We start from the raw sequence: 20,960 nt of genomic DNA on the forward strand, positions 1-20,960 counted from the left end.
GCGAATAACGTCGAATCAATTGTCGGGTGTGTGATGTTCAGTGTATATAAAGAGATAATGGTCAAGTACGATGGTTGCTCGTTAGTTAATATATCGCTGTATATATTATCACGGGAAAGTCTAACGATAGGTTGACAACGTTCAAGTTTTCGAGAGGAAGTTCAGCGGAACGACTTGTCGAGCGCCTCGTTTAACTTTCCGTCGCTTATCCACGCGAAGGCAGAATTGTGGAAATTATTTCCATCGGCGTTCATGTTTGACACGAAAACGTTCGACAACGAGTTCCGCTGAGATCTTTCAAATTCACGCTCTCCTCATCGATTGAACTGTCGTCGCGGCGTTGCGATTTTTTGACGATGTCAGGATTCGGATTTTTGTGTGCGTAGATAAAGGTATTTTTTAAACTCTCTGAACCTTTTTATTACAAATGAAATGTAGCTTCGTTATTTCTTCGTCGCACAATGGTTCTTCCTTTTTAAGAGAAGAAAAAAGAGTCTTACTTTTTCTATTTTCTCTTCTCTTCTAGGTGTCGAAAATTTTGTGAATTCTAATAAATGCAAAATCATACGATAGCCGAAATGTCGGTCGACTGTTGCATCGTTTATGGAAAACAATTAAAATTTTTTAATATTGATATCTCAAATTAGATTGATCGTCCATTTAATAATGATGTTTATTTAATAATGCAGTTTACGATTGCATTTTAAGTCCGACAAATCGAATCAGCGCGCAGTTTATTGAATTGAAAAAATATATTTACGAAAATTTACATATGAATATCATTATGCATCAACATTCGCTTCAATCAAAAATATGATGCTTCCTTTTATTTGATTTATTCTTATCGATCTAATTTCTGCTTATAATTAATCTTTCGCCAGTAATTGAGGCCTTTACTGATATTTAAACTGTTTGGTAGATAAATTTAAATTTGTAAAAAAGTTAATACAATCCAACTTCCATGATAGTAAAAATTCATTTATTAAAGCTTTAATAAGATACCAGAATTAAAAAAAATTTTTATATGTATAATCCGGAACACACACATACACAATGAAAAGACTCTATTTCTTAAAGAACTCTCTATTGCTAACAGAAGAGTTAAAATTCATGTTATCGGAGGATTAAAATTGTGAATCCGTATGTACGGTTACATGCACTGCCAAGGACCTTCCGTAAATGACACAGTCGGCCGAAATTTTGGTCGGTATTCATAGTTGGTTCTTATTTCAAGATCGTCTTAAGTAATGTCTTAAGATGCTAATGCGGCTTTGATTAGTTCATGACATCTCAAGATTGAACTTAATCGATCTTGAATATAACAATTGACTATGGCCGGTATTCATAATTAGTTCTTACATTCAAAATCGTCTTAAGTTCAGTCTTGAGGTGTCACGAACCATTCAGAGGGTCACTTAAGACGGTCTTGAAATAAGAACCGACTATGAGTACCGGCTTTTGTCTATCGTGTGCTCTTGCCCTAACAGATCTAATTTTGAACTTTGCGATCTACGTAATCTTTTTTCTTTACCCAATTCGCAATGAATCCCTTGGCTCTAGCAATCGTTACCGAACGATCGTCGAAAAATTGATCAATCGATATCACATATCTTTCACGTCCACGAGAATCGTTCGAAATTCAAGGATGAGCAATGGTGGTGACGCATCAAAGCGGACCGAGAGAATTAGAATAAGACAAAGTATTATACTACCCGTATTCATTTTATAAGAACGGGAAATGTCGGGGATATATCAATCTTTTTCATACACATGCGCGAGAATCTTATTCAGCGAGCGAACGTGTTGCGAGGAGACTCGCCCGAAAGTAGGTATCGAAAGTCACGTTCTCGGTCGGCGTGACTCAACAATCAAGTGCGAAGAAGAGAAAAAAAGAAGATAAGCGCAAGCGATCACGAAAAAGTAACAGTAGCGAGTAATGTGACTGTACATAATCAGCTGTAACGACGCGAGAGAGTCCATGTAAATCGATCGGCGGTCGTAAGCCCGAACCTCAAGTTCACTGTATAGGTGATTTCATATCAGACCCTCCCTTGTCCCTCTTCCCTTCCTCCCTCCACTGCCCTTGTCCGTCACGCGATCCGATATCGTTTAACTAACTCGTATGTATATACTACACCATGTTTTGATCTGAATAAACTGTTTAATTGTCCGAATCTCTAAGGCATTCATTTAAAATGCGTCCTGGCGAAATAAAACCGTCACATTAAATAAGGGAAACGTATCACGATATTGTTAGGTTTTATTTTGGGTTAGAGATCCTCAAGTAACAGATTGAACACCGTTTAGACAAGTTCTGATTGGTCCCTATTTTTCAGAAACTACTTAAGATGGAATCAGATGGCATAAGATAGAATGAGGTACGTGGATATCTCACTCTATCTTGTTCATAATTTATCTCTTCTGCCTTAAGCAAGTCCTGAAAAATATGGCTGATCAAACACTATTATAATGTCCAATCTCTTACTTAAAGATCTCTACTTTGGGTTAGTCTTATAATACATAACGTCACCGAGAATACAAAAATAGCGGTAGATTATTATTATTATATATAAAATGTTTGATTTTTTTTAGAAAAGCCTTGCGGGCAGCAACTACATATTTTAATTTACTTTTAAAAGAAAAAAATGGTAAAGAAGTACTAATTTATTCAATAAAATATATGATTCATATAAAACTTGACTCATAGATATCGAGTATTAATAGTCTTATTTGGTTCTTCACTTTCATAACGTTACATCTGTTACACCAAAAATAATGTATCATTGATGCTCTTTCTTGATACTCTTTATTCACTAAGCCGGTATTACGACCATTACACAAAAAAGTTTTAGTCGTAAACTGTAAGGCCATAAGTACAAATCACAATGAAAATTACGATCTTGTGTTTTAAAACACCCAACTATGGCTAGTCGATATGCTTACGATCTTACGGTTACGACTGAAATTTTTTTACGTGTGATGGCCCCTTTCCGCCCCCAACGACGTGGTATACAACTTGCGGGAGAGCGAGGTGCGCGCTTATAAAGTAAAATAGGTGCCCTGACAAACGACGCTCACGTGCTGCAAAAAGGAGATAGACGCTCCTGAAAAATGGGGGTCGAAACTTCTTTCTGGTTCGACGAAAAAGGAATACTCGACGCGTGAGGAGTCTGAGGAGTCACGGCGGAGCTGGCGGCTTTGAGAAATTCACGGTATGCACGAGGAAGGTCCTGGTTTCGCACGTACGTTTTTTTTCGCTTTCTTTAGGTATCATGAGTTGCAAAAGCGAATGCATCGCGCGAATCTGACTCGAAAAATATTCTCTCCTTAACGGCTCGTACATCAGCCGTCGACGACATGTATATGGTAACATTTACACTGTAAGACACTGCAGCGAAGAGATATGAAAGGGCGGTGTAATGAAAACGCGAATTTTTATCTCGGCTTCTAAGATTTTATCTGAGATTTTATGACGATACATAGGCAGGCCATAAAAATCGCTTGATATGCACACCTTGGAAACTCCCACGTGTGCCCTTGAGCATCACGGGAGAGAAAAAATGGAAAAGATGTCGCGCGGAATTTTAATCCTGTCTCGTATATCCGCGGATTCCGTATCTAGCATTGTGTATGTAAAAACTAAAAAAGAAAGGGATACGTTAGTTAGAATATCTTCAACAATCCCTGCGCGAATAATGCAGGAAATTTTAAATACGTTTATTTGCACATTAACGCTACAGAAATTTCTGATCTTACAGTCAATCACGTTGTCACTTAAATTCCACGCACAATATTAAAATATAGGCTGGTATTCATAATCGATTCTTATTTAAGAACGCCTTAAATACCATCTTAAGATGTCATAAACCAATCACAAGTTGATATTCATAGTCGGTTCTTATATTTAAGATCATTTTAAGTATAGTCTCAAAATGTCTTAAAATATTTTAGTACAGTCTTAAAAGAACCATTCACAGAGTTATATCTTAGGACATTATCTAACATAAGACGATCTTAAAATAAGAATCGACTCTGAATACCAAACTAAAAGTTCCATACAAATTTTTTGTAAAGGAAATATCGTATCATGTACATCCACATCGGTATCTCGAAATTTGACACGAATTTGACAATTTGCGAAATGATATTTCCGCTCAATTCTCGTCAAAGCATTTCGCCCTCTTTCTTTCCTTCGTTGCACCGCACGGGAACAAGAATTCTTGCAGTCTTCGATACACATCGCGTGGCACACTGACCATGATATCCATACCTTTCACCAACATATCATTGTACGTTTCGAACACGGAGTGTTTTAGTTCCTTGAAACGCGGCAAACTTGTCTACGAAAAATATGTATCATTATAAGAGAAACCTGTGCGTGCAGCTCTTAATGCTAAATTTGACGCTTATTTACCTGCCGATCAGGAAAAATCACGCTCATCATTCTGTAATACAGCTCTTCCGTTTCGGTATTGTTGCCCCAAAGACCTTCCGAACAGGTCCAACAGATGAGACCAGCAACGATAGCGCCTTTTATAAAAAACGCCGCAGCCCTGCAAAGTATTGTGTTGGTCGTAGACGGCGGAGACTTCTTCGGAAAAGGTTCGCAGAACTGCCACGAATAAAGGTGACATTTAAGTAGTTAATTTTCACTTATTAATTGTTCAAATAATTAAACGCCTAAATAGATATCTGATCCAAATTTTATCACATTAAATATTTAAGAACGTCTGGATTTAATTTGATCTTAATCCACTTTAAATAATATAAATAATATAATAAATTTAATTAAATAAATTTAATTAAAATTAATTGAATAGTAATTAATTAATATAATAAAATTGATTTAATATGAAGAACACTACAAATATATTTGAAATAGCCATTTAGCAATTAGATTCATACAATATTCATCATCTTTATTTTCCTGCTTAGTTAGGGTAACTGTCCCTATTAATATGCCTTTTAGCCAATTTGCTTATTAATCTTTACAAAATATTTAACAATTTCCAAATCAGGATGAAAAACCAAAAATTTCCAAATATTATTGAAAGCCAAGGAAAATTATGAAATTTTGTCTAGAAATCAAGGAAAAGTAAAGAAATTTTAAAAGGAGGAATTTGTGACCACTTTTATTACATACAATTACATTCCATTTCGCTATTTGTGTCGTGCTCGGCTACCTGTTCCAAGACCTCAACGATATCTCGATAACAGTTACAGGGACTCAGACCTCCTCCATTAGAGACCCATCGCTATAGTGTACACCGACTGTCGAGCTAATTCCAGGTAAACGCAGCTACGTATCGACCAACCAATTCCATACAGGTGCTCGAACACCATCATCTCGTTACGCGGCGTGTCAATATCGCGCGAGAGCCAAGTGAATGCTCGACACAGCGACAAGCCACATGATTTAACTGAGAATTGGATACCTCGTGATTCGCGTGAAATGTTCATCCAATTTTGTGTTAAAAATTTTGATGCCTTTCTCTCTCTATTGCGATATTTTCATTTGTCAGACGTTGAACAATGCAGCGGTATTAGCGCTATTTTTATCTCAAAGTTGAGTCAAAAGTTTGATGATGTATTATTGTATGAATATTTACTCATGTCAAATGTGTTTGCAAATTCTAGAACTTATTAAATCTGAAAATTTCGATAATCTTCCCTTACCTTTGGCGAATACTTCCATTGAGCGTCTTTCCATGTGTAAACTTTAACTGCCACTGGTCTAGCATTTGGGCTTGCACGATTAGGATCGCAAGAATCCGTATCCACGCTAGTGGTTCTTTGAACCTTCGGTCTTATGCATGTTTTCGGATTGGACAGATTAATAGTTTGTACAACACACTTTGTCCCTCTTTTCATATTTCGTAACCCTCGCTTGACGAATTAAAGCTGTGATAATTCTATATCGCGAAATGAGAGACATCCAATCACTTTTCTCCATAAAAACCTTGGCAAATGAAGAATTGATTGAAATGAAGTATATAGGTTAAAGGCAGAAAAAAAACATTTAACAAGCTCTAAGGTTTAATTTATTACGCAATTAAACGTGGAAATAATGATAAATAAACTTATAAGCTCCTTTTATTTCAATATCTAATGAATTAATATTAAAATAACTATAACAAACGAAATGCTTTTTAACAACAGAAATTAAACTTACATGTGAGAGATCACGATAAAATTTTGAAAAAAATATTGCAACTATTGATCCTTAGAATTTTATTTCTTCATTTTTTAAATTTTAGCTGGAGTATTTTACAGAGCTTCAACGAGTGTCTGTTATACTGCAAATTTATCCGACGCTATGATATACGGACGAGTGACATTTATTAAAATCGATTAGCTTTTGTTCATGACGTGCCACTCGCGCAATGTACTAGCTGCATAATTATATCATGTTATTTACGTTTAGACAATAATGTATTCATGTGTTATTATATAATTCCGCAACATTAATTCCAAGTTATTTAAGCAAAAGCACCTAAATGCAATTTTTGTTAATAAAGAAAGAGGTGCATGTTGGATGCACCGGTCGATTTCTTTACCGAGCGGTCGTCATCGACGGCAACAAAGAAAGCGGTGAAAAAGTACGAGAGAACGCGCGAAAACTGGTAACAGATACGGCACGATGCGCGCACAAAGGGCCGGGCGGAATAATGCATGGCTGGTGCTTCGTCAACTTTGGTACGCAAAATTCTGTTTCGTTTCGGGCCTTCTCCGATGTCGCCCATCCTCTACAAGCGCGCGTTCTGATAAGAGCAAATGTATATACACAAAGGAGTCGAGATTGCGACACGAGGAGGAGAAAGAGAAGGGCTGAGAAAGGGGACCAGTGCTTGATGAAACTCAGTTTTCCAACAAGGTCTTTATGCCACTCTTCCCTTCCGTACTCCATTTCATTACTCGCACACGGCGCGCGACCTCACGATTCCTTATTCATCAACGCTATTGGAAAAATCGTGAAATTTGCATCCCGGCACGATCCGCGCCGACACGCATCGACGGTTTATATGGGACGTCTCGCCTTTCCAAGGAACACGTAAAAATCAACAAAAAATCAAAATGACTTTATTTTGATTTTTAACGCCAATAAATAGTCAAATTTTGTAACCAAAAATCGTCATTTTGACTTTCATGACGTCAAAATAAAGTCATTTTCATTTGACTTGATGTGTTCCTTGGGTCACGCGACGTAACATTGCGAGACTTCACGCGATCGTAGCTGAGTCTCAAGCACAGGAGTGACGATGTCTGTAATGTCCCGTTCGTGAAATTTAATAAAATTTATTCTTGTTTTACTCGTATTTGATTTTTACACTGTAGAAATGCTTCCTTTACGTGTAAATGAAGCTCGTGGTTATGAACGAAATTAAAAGTAATGACCAATTTAACTGAAAATTAAATTACAGTACAGTTATTACAGTACAGTACAACATTATACTTAAATATAATGAACATGTAAATTAAATTTCATAAAATTTTATGAAAAGTACATTTTTCATGTACACAAATATACTTTTTAGTTATAAATACATTTAATGTAATGTCATGAAATTAAGTTCAAATTGTGTAATTTAAAAGTATATTAAATTAAATAAAAAAAAAATCAACTCTCGAAATTGTCAATATTAAACTCAACAACGGGCTAATGAGAGTATAATCGCGGTAATTCTTGCGAAAAATCTATTTATTACATATTGTTATAACTCATAATACAAACGTTTCGGCTTTCTTTCGAGCCATCCTCAATGTATCTACATAAACAACGCTTGTTGACCTTCTATGGTTATTGTTAACGTTTGTATTATGAGTTATAGCAATATGTAATAAATAGATTTTTTGCAAGAATTACCGCGATTCTACTCTCATTAGCCTGTTGTTGAGTTCTATATTAAATTACATGAAATTTTTAATAGTGTACTTTCTAAGAATGACTCTGAGAATTATGTAAATACGATGAAAGAAGTCTGACGATCAATCCGTCGTAGGTTTGACATCGCGGTGCTTTCAGTAGAAAATGCAGTAGCGGACTTCGATTTGAGAATACTGAATTTATCGTTGATATTCCTACACACCCGTGGAAGAATGCCAGTTAAAAAATTTGCCACGTCGCTTCGACGTAATGACGTCACTGCGATATATCTGCCGGGGTGTAAAAAAAAAGGAAGGGGATGCGCGAAAGATGCGGAGAAAAACGACTATCGCGCGACGATAAAAGGAGATTCACGAGATCGTTCGCCACCCGTGGATGGACATTAAGAAAACCATGAACGTCGCTATCGAGCAGGTCCACGATCTTTTAACGAAAGGTACCGGCGGCGATGAAATACGAAGGACGCGCGGGAGAGGACCTCGGAAGGAAGGGGAAGAAAACTAATTTTCGCGATATTAGTCTTACGAAATTGGTTATTGATGTTCTATTCGTCCGCCGATAATGGCGGCGCAGAAGCGATTCCTCGCGGAGAAGAGGTCGTAAGAGCGACCCCGGCAAGGGTCAAGGATCTCTGGGGTTACGTTGTCCTTCCGGGCGAGGTGCTCGTCCTTCTTAAAGGAATTGCTTCCTTAACGGGCGTTAAATCGACTTCGCCGCTGCGATCCTCCCCGCTCTTGCGATTGACAGATATTTCGTGGTCTTTCCGCCCTGCAGACTTTGTCCTCCCTTCCTTTCTTCCTTCTTCCATTCTGTTCACCACTCTTTCTATCTACCTCGGTCCGTGCTCCCTTTTCTTCCTCGAGTCCACCTTCGTACATTCTTTTTCGTCACTTTCTCTCACAAAGACTTCCAGGCACACCTCACAAAGTTCTCCTTCCAGCTGGACGAACGATTGCTGGCCTGGCGACATTCCAGACAATCTCTCCGCCGCGCCGGCCAGCAGGAACCTTCGGAGGAATATACGAAATTGATAAATTTGCGGATCCTATGCGCCACCGGCAGATAGTTGTCAAGTATGCTCGTGATACAAGCATATAGTTCAACAATTTCGACGGCTTTTGTGCGTATACCACTGTGTCACTTAGACTGGAGAACAGTGATTCTATTCCTTCTTCTCTTCGAACTTTTAAATATATATGCGGTTAAATATTTTTTTTAATTCTTATTTTCATCCTTGTCTTAATCTAAGGCACTTATTCTAGATACACTTAAACGGCACATATAGATCACATTCGGTCGGGTCAGAGTTGATTTTAACATTGTTGAAATAGCAAGATTAATTCTTCATGTATTTAAGGTTTCCAAAAAATTATCACGTATTTTAGAAATTAATTAGAAAAGATATTATTGCTTATTTTTATTATTCAGCGATTATTTATGAAGAAACTCTAGTTAGCTCATGTTTATCATTCGACTATTTTGTCTCCGATATGATCATAATAAATATCTTTTATAGGAAATTATTAAATAAATAAGAAGGCGTTAAATAGTCGAGGCTAATCTTTACAGTATTTTATGATGCCAGTATTTTTATCAAATCGATAATCAATCTAATTGACGAGATTATTATTTCAATCTATAATCGTGTTATAAATCCGATAATAATTGGCGCGCAGATTATATAACTGATATATTTTGAATTTAGTCATTATTAGAAATATTATTGAGTACCAAAATTTAGCCTCAATCGTATATTTAGAGATTTCTTATTTATTTGATTTATTCGTATAGGGATCTTTTGTTTCACTTACAATCTGTATGTGTCTTTTAAAGTTGTTTTCGAAAAGTATCCGGAACATCAAGCCGTTTTGCCACGCCTAGGACACACGCAATCAACGTATACAGCCGATGATTCAGAAACACGGCGGCTTGATAACCGGCTAATAACGCGAAGGCGCGAGGGAGAGAATCGCCAGAGGCACATATGATTTGCCGTGGTGTCGTAAATCGAGATTAGCGCGGAATTTCGGTACTCGCCGTCTAACAGCGATATCAAGAGGGAAGAGGAAGGGGGAGGGTAGAAAATGGCCCGCAGTTGCTCACCCCGAGCGAGGACTGGGGAGTCTCCGTTCTTGGAGCTCAACCACCGAATGAGCCGAATTATCGTTTTCCTCCCCCTTCCGACCCCTCCTTCACCCTCTGTTCTTCGCCGTCTATCCTGGCGAGCGAGCTTTGCAACGAATAAGCGGAGGGCTGGCACATACGGCACCTCTCGCTTCCCTCTTCCCGGTCGGGATTCTGCGAGAACCGGGTTGGAGCTCTCAGGAACGGATTAGAATATCCCTTGGAGCAAGCTCGGCCGGGGACGAAGTTCCCGGCAAACGCGACACATTATTCCTAGGTCGATTAGACATCCGACCCTCATGTCATCCGGGGCCTAATAACGTCGTCGGACGGCCCTAGATCTTCAAGAGATTAACGCAAGTGAAATATAACTGATTCTGTCTTTAAAGACATACACTGTCGTATCAAGCGACCTCGTCTAATCTGTTTTAAGGGTATGCTGGAACGATCGAATTATTGACATTACAGTCCCATAAAAATCTCTGAATTGACGGAACGGAATAAGAGATTGAGAACTTTAGATACGTATAATCTAAAGTACTGCATCCGATATGCTGTTTGTGGGTAGTTATATATATGAATAGTTAAATCTTCACTCACATAAATATTAAGAATATTTCATATTTTCAATTAATGTTTAGAAATATTTTCTATCTTTAATAAATCTGACTATTGGTTTTAAAAAATCGAGGACTTCACGTATGTAAAGTACTGCACCTCAGAGTTGGGTACATTTACGAATAAAGAATAAAGTCTTATTCATAAATAAAAAATAATTTTTTATTCGAATATAAATTTATTTTGTGTATCTAAAATAAAATTATATTCGAATAACATTTATATTCGTGTATGTGGGAATAATGTATTCGAATTAAAGACATATTCGAATAAAATTTATTTGAATATACAGTGTATTCGAATGAATAATATATAATTCAACATATATAGATACATTTAATATGTGTGTATTGTAAAGTATAATGTAGAACAACTTTTTTTTATTAAACTTTATTTTATACTAAACGTAGTCCAAAGTGATAACGAAGGTATGAAACGTGTTGAAACTTATAGCGTACAATTAGTAGCTAACAATGAGTGGATATTATTTGGAATGTGGATCTTTATTTTCGTACAGTGACCTCGTGACAGGCTCATGAAAGGCTCGTGTTCTAGGAACAATATAATACGTAATAGAACAATACAATAGAATAACAAATAATACCAATAACGAATGATGCAAATAACGAATAATGCGAATGAAGAATAATACGAATAACGAATAAACATTAATAATACAATGGTGAATAATATAAATAATAAATAATGTAAATAATAAATAAAATTCTATTTGAATAATATTCTAAATAAAAAATTATTCGAATAGTGCCCAACTCTGCTGCACCCAGTATGTTGTTTGTGTGTGGATAGTTCCGTAGATAGTTAAATCTTCACTGCACCAATATAAATATTGAAATTGTCTCATATTTCCAATTAATATTGAAAACCTCAACGTTTAGGTAGATTATATAGGGTAGAGTTACCTTAGATATTCTGTTTAATCAGTAATCAAAATGAGCGAAGTTAAATCATGATTAGATCTTTGTGATTCGATGTCCTAGATTCTAGATGTAATAGTTGCGCGACTACGGCAGTTTGCAACAAAATACACAAGTTGCATAACTGTACGTGTAATAAGTGAAAGAAATACGTATACAGCGAGATACTTACATGAGAAACTATGTAGAGAAGCACTACATGAGGGTCACGGCTGACGTAACGACGTTCAAGGGACCGGCAAATTCATGCCGGCGCGACGCGGCATAGCGAAACTCTCTCGTTTCGCGAGTTACCCTGTGAAACGATGAGGACGAGGCAAAATTTAAAAGTTTTAATGAAGTGCACCCGGAACAGCATACGCGAACATAAGCGTTCCAAGAGCATCGAATTTTTTTTCCCTACTTGCTCGCCGCGACGACTGCAGATTTATAAAAAATCCTTGTGGTCAGATGCTGTCGACACACATAATTCCTCTTGCCACGAGTTCACGGAATTGAGATTGGTATTTAAAAAAAGTTAGAAATCGATTACGTAATAAATAATAAAAAACTATGAAAAATTATGAATTTGGATAATAAAAATAAATCTAATTAAGTAAAAAAAATCCTATATTCGATGAAAGAGAATATTATTATGTGAATTTATATTATACACAGAACCAAAACTGTACGTAAATACACGCAGAGAAAGGTTTCTTCAATTTAAAGAAATATTTCTTTGTTATAAAATTACAGAAAAAATTTCTTTGATTTAAACATTATTTTTCGAAATAAAATAAAAAAATTTATTCTTAAAAATTTATACTTAACAATTTATACTTAAGGGTTGCAGAGCAACCATCAAAAATGCCTGGAAATAGTGGCGCATAAATAGCGCATAAATCCTGTGTATTTAATTTTCCAAATCGGTTGTTTTTAACGGGTGGGGCGGCTGACTGACTGCCAACTCAGTCATCCAAAAAATTTTTTTTTACCTAAACGGAATGAGCGCAAAAATCCTTTTTTGCGGATGTGGGTAGCGCATAAATAGCGCATAAATCCTGTGTATTTAATTTTCCAAATCGGTTGTTTTTATCGGGTGGGGCGGCTGACTGACTGCCTACTCATTCTCCCAAAAAAATTTTTTTTTACATATTGATTCAACCACTTTGAATTTTCAAGTTTTCAAACCGCCATAACCAGATTCGTAATATTATATTTCATAATGTCTGAAATGAGAGCATGGTGGAGCGCACGCGTAGCGCGCTCAGGGAATGTACTAGTAAGCGAAAAAAGAGACATGCCGTCGATGAAAACGCAAACTCGCGGAGTCAATTTTGCCGAATGAGTGGAGAGAGCCTTCCGGCTTGGCTGTCGCGAGGGATGATATTGGAAGTAAATCAATACAATCCGTCTTAGTCGATGGCGGGCGCATTAATTACGGCTGGTGAATCCAATTAAATCTAGCGACGGGAACGCGCGCCGCAAAGACAGTGCCCGTCCTCCACCATTTCGCGGTTCGGCATGGATTGCGGGACAGAGGTCGGCGGTTAAAAGAGGCGGCTAGCCAACCGGCGGGGAAAGGACACCCCATGGCACTCCCCGCTGCCCCCGGGGTTGAGGGGCTTAAAAATATGATTTTAATACCGCTGCTCTGGGGGTCGCCGTATATCACGCTTTTGTCCGCCTACTATTGTCTCTAACGCCGGGCCCATACCCTCTCAAAACCACCATCTACCACGTCCACGTCCAGCCCAAACCCCTCCCCTTCTCTCGTGGACTGAACCCTAGGCACCTTTTACTCTCCCCTATCCCCCAGCAATTCCGGCTGGTACTCGCTAAAAACGTTCATAATTGGAAATCTTCGGTCCGCGAGTGTCATCGATAATTATTCGAGAGTCTGATCTGCATTCGTAACTAGTTGTGATCAGTTTGAAATTTTTTTGGTGGACGATCCCCTCCATCAAAATAGTGAAAAGCCGTTTGTTAACGAATTATGCGACGTCGGATAATACCTCGTAATATGCTGTGAATGTGGCGAGAGCATAAATCGGCACTGGCGCTTTTGCTTTTTGCCACCGCGAAAAATTTAGAGATCCGCGAATCCGTAATTTTTATCCGTTTTCAAGAGAGCTTAACGAGCGGCGCTCCGGCAAAAAGATTCTATAGGTTTTCCACACGTTCGACTCCTCCGGTTTTACCGAATCCTTTACTGTATAATACTGGCGGGTTTACTGCGCATACCACCGAACGACATATCTTCGTTCTGATTTAGCTGTAAAAACTCGACGTCTACCCGGATTGCACATTTCTCTCGCTATTATGTCATTATTTAAAAATTTTGCTGCTCATTTAGAAATTCTGCCAATCGCAAATATTCCGCTCGACGTAGAATGTTCGAGCGTTAATGAATGATTATTGTATTTATTCAGTATATCTTCTTGTAAAATTACCTAGGCATACATATTCAGCATACATAGCGAAAGCGCCGTTTAATATGACAGGCTGAATTTTAATAACGGTCTTCAAATACATAACTACTGACGCGTACCTCGCTTCATGGAGATTTTCTGCCGATGTCCGATAAACCGTTCGAGCGTATCTTCACCATTAAAGCCATTTCACACGCATGCGGCACAATCAATCGCCTGCGAATTCCAGGCCTATTGGCAATGGATAAACGGCTTCAAAATAATAACGCTCTCCAAAGGGATCACTGAGAGAAAAATTTAATATTTATGACTATAATTGTATGGTAAAATAATTATGATTAAGGAGCTCTGTTTTTATAATTATTATTGCTATGGGGGAAAAGTGTTTAATACTTATGACTATATAATTACATGATAAAATAATTATGATTAAGGAGCTCTGTTTTTATAATTATTATTGCTATGGGGGAAAAGCGTTTAATACTTATGACTATATAATTATATGATAAAATAATTATGGTTATATATAGGAGATCCGTTTTTATACTCTAAAAAATGTCGGTACAGATTTAACATCATGCGGTGTCTATATAATTCTTATCGTGTTAGTGTTAATATTAACCACGATAATAATAAATCTTTATGATCAGTAATAATAAATTATATTGGATTTACAATACCTTGGGTGAAACAAAATACCGAGAAACAAAGAGACAAATTTACAGAGGTTAGGTCGACGGTACAGTTAAACAGATTACGGGTAAAGACATCCACGCGCCCCGTATTAACCTATATAAAATGGTCCCCACGGTGCAATCAATTGTCGTCAATCCGTAGATAAGATTAGATAAGGATAAACTAAGCGAGCGGAACGAGGGAGTTCAACAGAATGGAGATGAATTATGGGGAATATCGAACGAATAAAATATATTATTTATATGGCGATGATTTTTATCATTGTGTATTCTGCTAGGATCTAAAAACCTAATTTATTAGAGTTGGCACAGTTATTCGGTCACTATGTGGAATATTCAAGTAATTTGATTTGTCGAACAATTCAGTTTTATATATATTCAAACCTATTCAAATTATTCAAATGACACGACTGTTCGTATAGTCATGTCGTTAGTTTCACTTACAGTGATTCCATTCGTGAACTTTATGAAAATTCAAGCGCATATTATGTAAGCCTGTAGTAATATCAGGGCTTGGAACAAGGGTAAAACGCGATGGTGTGATAGCTCCCCGGGGAACGGCCAGTGGTTTCGACAATCCCTGTTACTAGGTTTGTTCTTAGGGCACAAATCTAAGTATCTATGAATTATACACTGAATCTTCGCCTTGTACCAGTTTCTGTCATAACTCAAATCGCAATGAGAGAAGAAGAGAGATAGAGACAAGGTTACGTGCACACATATCATAGATATTAAAAAAAAAGAAGTTAAATCTAATTAAATAAGCAAAATCCTATATTTGATCAAAGCGGATCTTGATTAAATATTTCTGTCTGAATTTATATATATATCTGATTCTACAAGCCGTGCGATGACATTTTTTTCGGTCTTGAAACGCAATCATAAACAGAACTAGAATAGTGAACATCATATGACAAGCAATTTAATAATTTTTTATGCTAATGAGCATCTTATAAGAAAATCAAATTAATAATTTTATTTTCTTATAAGACTCTTAAAAACTGCGAAAAAAGAAGTTCCTCTTCTTCTCAAAACAAAGAAGAAGAAAAGAAGAAGAAAGAATAGCATCAATCTTTAAGATTGCTTTAAATAATGAGAGGAAAAATATCACGTGGAGTTCAATTTAGGAATCGCAGCAAATAATTTATGAAAATTCTGATTAACTTATATTATTTTGTAAAAAAAAGTATTATTAGTCTGACGACCAAACGCATATCATTTAACTGCTTTCGACACGAGAGCGAAAAAGTAGCATAATATAAAAACTTTGTAATGTAATATGCTGTACATATTACGGAATGTCGCTATATAATTGCAGAGAGAAAAAGTAATCTCAACTTGCTATGCGCTTTGGCCACAAACTTTTCAGAACGTATGTCTCTTTAATTCGAGATAATTGTAATTTAAGTAATTTTCATTGCCTTTACGGCAATATGAAAGTCTCGCATTGCGCCCGTGCGCTATATTTAATTCCGGTAACGTCACGATTCCCTTTGCAACTGCGATGTACATATCATGCAACTATGTCACCGAAATGTCGCTGTTACCCTTACGTTATTAACAACTACTAGAATTATAAACTTATTTGGGAGAAAAGAAATATACATCGTTTTTCCATCTCTTTTGCTGTAATCTTTTGCGCAGTGTAGTGTTTTTCTTGACTTCGTATCTTTCTCTTGAATTTTTATACTTTCTGCTTTTGCGTTTGTTTGACTATTACATGATTTACATTAGCCAGATTTGTCAACTTATTAGATAGTATACATTTTTATTAAATCAATAAAACCATTAAAACGTCATCTGTCTAAAGATTCGTGATGAGTAATCAGGAGTTTGACTCAAAACATTTTTCTCAGTGCTCCCAGCAAACAAGCTGATGTTATTTGTCATCATTTCGACGTTATTTTGACATTAAAGACGATAAATAACGTTAGCTTGTTCGCTGAGTTCTTTTATTGATTTATTTTATAATGGTCGTGATATTTGTAAAATATCATTCACTGTATCGTTCACTACAATTCGATTCTCACCATTATTGAAACTATCCGATTGGGCGTATCGCAAAAATAAAGGCTATAAAGATATCCGGGGGATCTTTACGCGATTTCAGCGGGACACGGGAGTGCCTTGGAAAATCCGGCAAGTCTTTCTCGGATGAGCGGAGGAGGGTGGCATCGGGTCGGGGTGGGACGCGTAATCACCGGGGTGTAATACGTGCGTGCAAACCAACCCCTGCTCACGCCTCGATACGCGCGGTGATAGGCGTTTCGTAGGTAGTCGCACGGCTGGCTCGAAAAGGGAGGTTCCAGCAGTGCCGTGGACTATAATTCTGCATTATCGGTGAGTTCACGGGCCAACGCATCTCCGCGTTGGGGAAAGGGGGCAAAACGGTTGAGCGCCGTTCTCCACTAACCCTTTCTACCTGGCGCCGCTTACTGTCCTCGACAGCTGCGTGTGCGCTTTAAATTTCAGTGTGTGTCCTCGATTTAAACAATAAATACTTTGGAACAATTAACGCTTTATCAATTACATCCCGTAGAATAGCAATGTCACGTAAGATGCATCATTACGATTACAATTCTGCTTTTCCGCTCAAATTTTTCTTTTTTTAGGAAGAAGTGGAATGAGAGATGAAAAATTTATTCGTTTACTTCTCATAGATAATACTAATAGTATTAGACGTGAGGTTCTATAGAATTCCTCTCCATTGTCTAGAGCTCGGCACAATCGTATTTATCGGACAATTAACGTAATTCATGTAAAATGCATTTTGGTTCGTTGCTGATTGCAAAGTAACATCAACAAAGAAGTGCAATTTCTAATAAAATTTTATATTACCCTGAATTAACTTTTAGAATATTTTTATAATTTTTAAAATTTTTGTGAATTTTTATTTTGTGTAATAAATATTTTCATTTGCACGCTGCTAATTATTGCCGCCCACCGATTATAAAAAATAATTTTTATAAGCATACCTTTAATAAAAATGCACGTAAATTTTCTTATATATTTTTCATAATTGCAAATTAAATACCTGTGATGTTTAATTCTTCAAAAATGGCTTCCAGTACTTCGAGTGATAACTACCAGCATGCATATTCAATATCCTCGGTGTACTTAGGACATCCCCCCTTCCCTCGCTGGCGTAACAATCGCGATTTGTTCCGAACGGTTCGTTGCCGGCCGCAAATCAGCAATTTCTTGATATCGCCGATTTTCCCTAAGTAGAAAAACGCATCGGGCAAAGAATGACGCGGCGGGGCGAGCGACGAACGGGGTGGCGGGAGGGCCCCCGGTTAGGAATGATTTAAGGGTTGTTATCGGCGAGCGGAGCTGCGGGTCGGGCCGTCCACGTCAGCGGGAACGTTCGTATCAATTCCAGCCATCCCCCGAACCAGCCTTAACTTTACCCACGCTCCCTCTCGCCCGACCCGAGCCTCCCCTGTCCCTCTCCTTTGCTCGGTCCTCTCGCATCCCACCCTGTCTTCCCCGAGACCGGGGGAGACAGGCATTAACCGGCCGTGGTAACCGGGCCGGACGGCCGAGATTGTCCATACCACTGCCTCGTTCTCGTCGGCCTGTACCGACGATCTATTAGATCGGCACGGAGGCTGTGCGGAGCTACGCGTTTGGTACGGTCGATGTATCGTCTATCTGGTTAGGTTCACGCGCGAATGCCTCGAGGGGCAATGGCGGGTGATGAATTGGTGATTAAGATGAGCCAGCCGGCCGCGATCGGTACCGTGCGCTCTCCCGACCGAACCAATTCCGGTCGATCGTGATGCGCGACTCCCGAATCGATTCGTTCTTAATTCATTAAATAATAATATATGTATAATAGCTTTTTGACATTTTCAAGTCAAGACGTAATTTATAAGATATAGATTTTCATAAATAATTTTCTAATGTATTATGTATTTTATTATATAGAGTCATGTTCCGTTGGAGCTACGATCAACATGCGTTTTTTAACTTGATACCTTTTAGTGAATATTAATATTAATTAGTTGATCCAATGTTGAGACGAATTCCTTCTATGTCTTGGGATTAGAACATCAAATCTGCTAATCTGATGGTGATTTTTCCTTGACATGAAGAGATTGATATTTTTAATTTGTTTGGCTGAAGATGGTTCCAAAGTAAACTGAAACGTACTATTTTTTGGAATAAAGAATCAATTTTTTGGATTGAAGAATTAAGATTGCGTATTAATTACCACGCTGACTCTCATTCGCCCTGGTTTTGGGGTTTTTTGTTGTTTATTATATATATTTCATCTCAACATTTTTTCAGGAAAGAAGATATATTTATATACAGAAAGAACAATTTTACTGAAGTATTAAAAAATTACAGATCTAAAAATAATTTTGTATCAAAATAATTATCTAGGAATCTCAAGCATAATAAGCAATACTGCAAGAACTTTTAACATTTCAACAATCTTGAGCGTCCTACAGCTTGTAGCCCAAAATTATTTTCAGATCTGTATCTAGCTTTTTAGTTATATTTATCTGTATCTTTGAATAATTTCAAAGTTTACATTGTACTTATCTTTTGTGTCATGATCTGTTTTGAAGAAAATATTAACAAGATTTTTTTAAATTCATGTTTATTACTCACATCCGTTTCAAACAAGCAGATAAAAAATAGTTTGAGGGTTTTTTATTTTAAGCATCAGGATTTCAGAAAAAGAAAACAAAACGTTCCTCGCTTATATCTCCGTCGTCTTTGAATAATGCACTTGAATTTTTCGTGTCACGATCTATTTTGAACAAATTTTAAGAATATTTTTAACTTGCATATTTTATTCTTTATTACTCGCATCCAGTTTAAAGTATGTGGATAAAAAATTCAGTTTAAAGGTTTTTTATTTTAAGTATCAAGATTCCGGAAAAAAAATATATTCCTCGCATTATATATTTCCAGCATCTCATCATTTTTTGAGGAAAGAAGGTATATTTATATACAGAAAGAACGATTTTACCGAATATATAAAGGAATATAAAGCCACCTGAGAGCCGAAACAGTACGTGTGTAGTAAAAAATAATGTATATGTCAATCATTAATTACAAACGTTTCAACCATAGGATTAGATCATCTTCAGTGTAACAATTATTCATCGGAATCAAATTTTGATGCGTTGTATCACAATAAAGTAGGTGTTGTCAATGAATCATCGCTAGGCTATTGTCCAATTAAGAACTTCATTATCGTCTGTTGTACTTAGCTGGATTCCCAAACAAAAATTCGGTCATTTAAATTGTACTCAGTATAATGATGATCCGTTATAACGCGATGTAAGTATAACAAAGTCTTGAGAGCGTGTGTAAATTTTGTATCAAAATAATTATCTAGAAATTTCAAGCATAATAAGCAATACTGCAAGCACTTTTAACATTCCAGCAACCAGCTTGAACGTCGTACATTTTGATAGTCCAAAATTATTTTCAGATCTGTATTTAGCTTTTTAGTTATATTTATCTGTATCTAAATTTTTAGCTATATTTAGCAAAATCTCTTCGTATATCATTAAAAAAACATTTTAGAAGCTTGGAAGATTTTAATGAAAGGGATATAATTAATCATTTAAGAAATAATATCATTAAAGAGAGAGAGAGAGAATAATTATCTGTTTACAAAATTATTAAAAAATTAATTATTTTATACAACTTTTTCATTTCGGTTCTCCGCGCTTTTTATCGTCATCGCAAACAGTTTCGCAAAACAAATTACGAATTGAATGGTCGTTACGCGTACTGGCAACAATCCGCTTCCGCGGTCAACAACGGCAAGCAGCGTCTCCGCCGTAATATGGAAGTCATATCCGGACATTCTCTACCGCGCGGTCGTTGTCGCTGAATGGCAGCGCAGCAGCTTTCGACGAACTTTCGAAAACTGAAACTGTCGAAAATTGAAACAGCCGGACCCCGAAGATTGGACCCCGTAGCTTGCTCGGCGCGTCCGCGGAATTACGGAACGACCGTATCACGTGTAACCCGGACGCGATGCCTAATATTCGCCCGAGACCAACGCGGGGTTGAAACTTTACCTATCCTTCCGACAGCATGCAACTCCCGGCATGCAAACGAGACTCTGAGGTATTTCGAATAGTTGAAGGTTACCGATACCGAAGACCGAGAAATCGAGAGGAAGTCGTGAAAAGGGGTCATCGTTACTCGTCTCGTTTTTAGTTTCACGCAAAAATAATCTCGTACTAATCACGTTAAAATCTATCGTTAGATATAATCGTCTACTTGAATTAAGTTTATGAGATATTAAAAAAATGGT

The 20,960-nt window shown here is 37.1% G+C and overlaps 1 protein-coding gene across 1 annotated transcript; it reads right to left on the minus strand.

Moving 5' to 3' along the window:
• Positions 1–4,036: 4,036 nt before the first annotated feature.
• LOC108757693 (uncharacterized) lies at positions 4,037–6,207 on the minus strand. The gene is made up of 4 exons (XM_018502199.1): positions 6,173–6,207; positions 5,677–5,959; positions 4,415–4,612; positions 4,037–4,340 (listed from the first exon to the last, which is right to left on the minus strand). Exons 2-4 carry the CDS (start codon positions 5,869–5,871, stop codon positions 4,155–4,157), a joined length of 579 nt encoding a protein of 192 aa, XP_018357701.1. The 5' UTR covers positions 5,872–5,959; positions 6,173–6,207; the 3' UTR covers positions 4,037–4,154.
• Between the last annotated feature and the right edge of the window lie 14,753 nt (positions 6,208–20,960).

This window comes from Trachymyrmex cornetzi, unplaced genomic scaffold, assembly GCF_001594075.2.
Source record: "Trachymyrmex cornetzi isolate Tcor2-1 unplaced genomic scaffold, Tcor1.1 scaffold147, whole genome shotgun sequence".
NCBI lineage: Eukaryota > Metazoa > Arthropoda > Insecta > Hymenoptera > Formicidae > Trachymyrmex > Trachymyrmex cornetzi.

What these genes read in the sequence shown, in the direction of transcription:
- LOC108757693 (XM_018502199.1), bottom strand. Translation starts at nt 5,871, where the DNA reads ATGAAAAGAGGGACAAAGTGTGTTGTACAAACTATTAATCTGTCCAAT. An exon ending in AATGGAAGTATTCGCCAAAG is followed by an intron (nt 4,613 to 5,676) that starts GTAAGGGAAGAT and finishes TATTCGTGGCAG; the next exon opens with TTCTGCGAACCTTTTCCGAA. An exon ending in TGATTTTTCCTGATCGGCAG is followed by an intron (nt 4,341 to 4,414) that starts GTAAATAAGCGT and finishes TATTTTTCGTAG; the next exon opens with ACAAGTTTGCCGCGTTTCAA.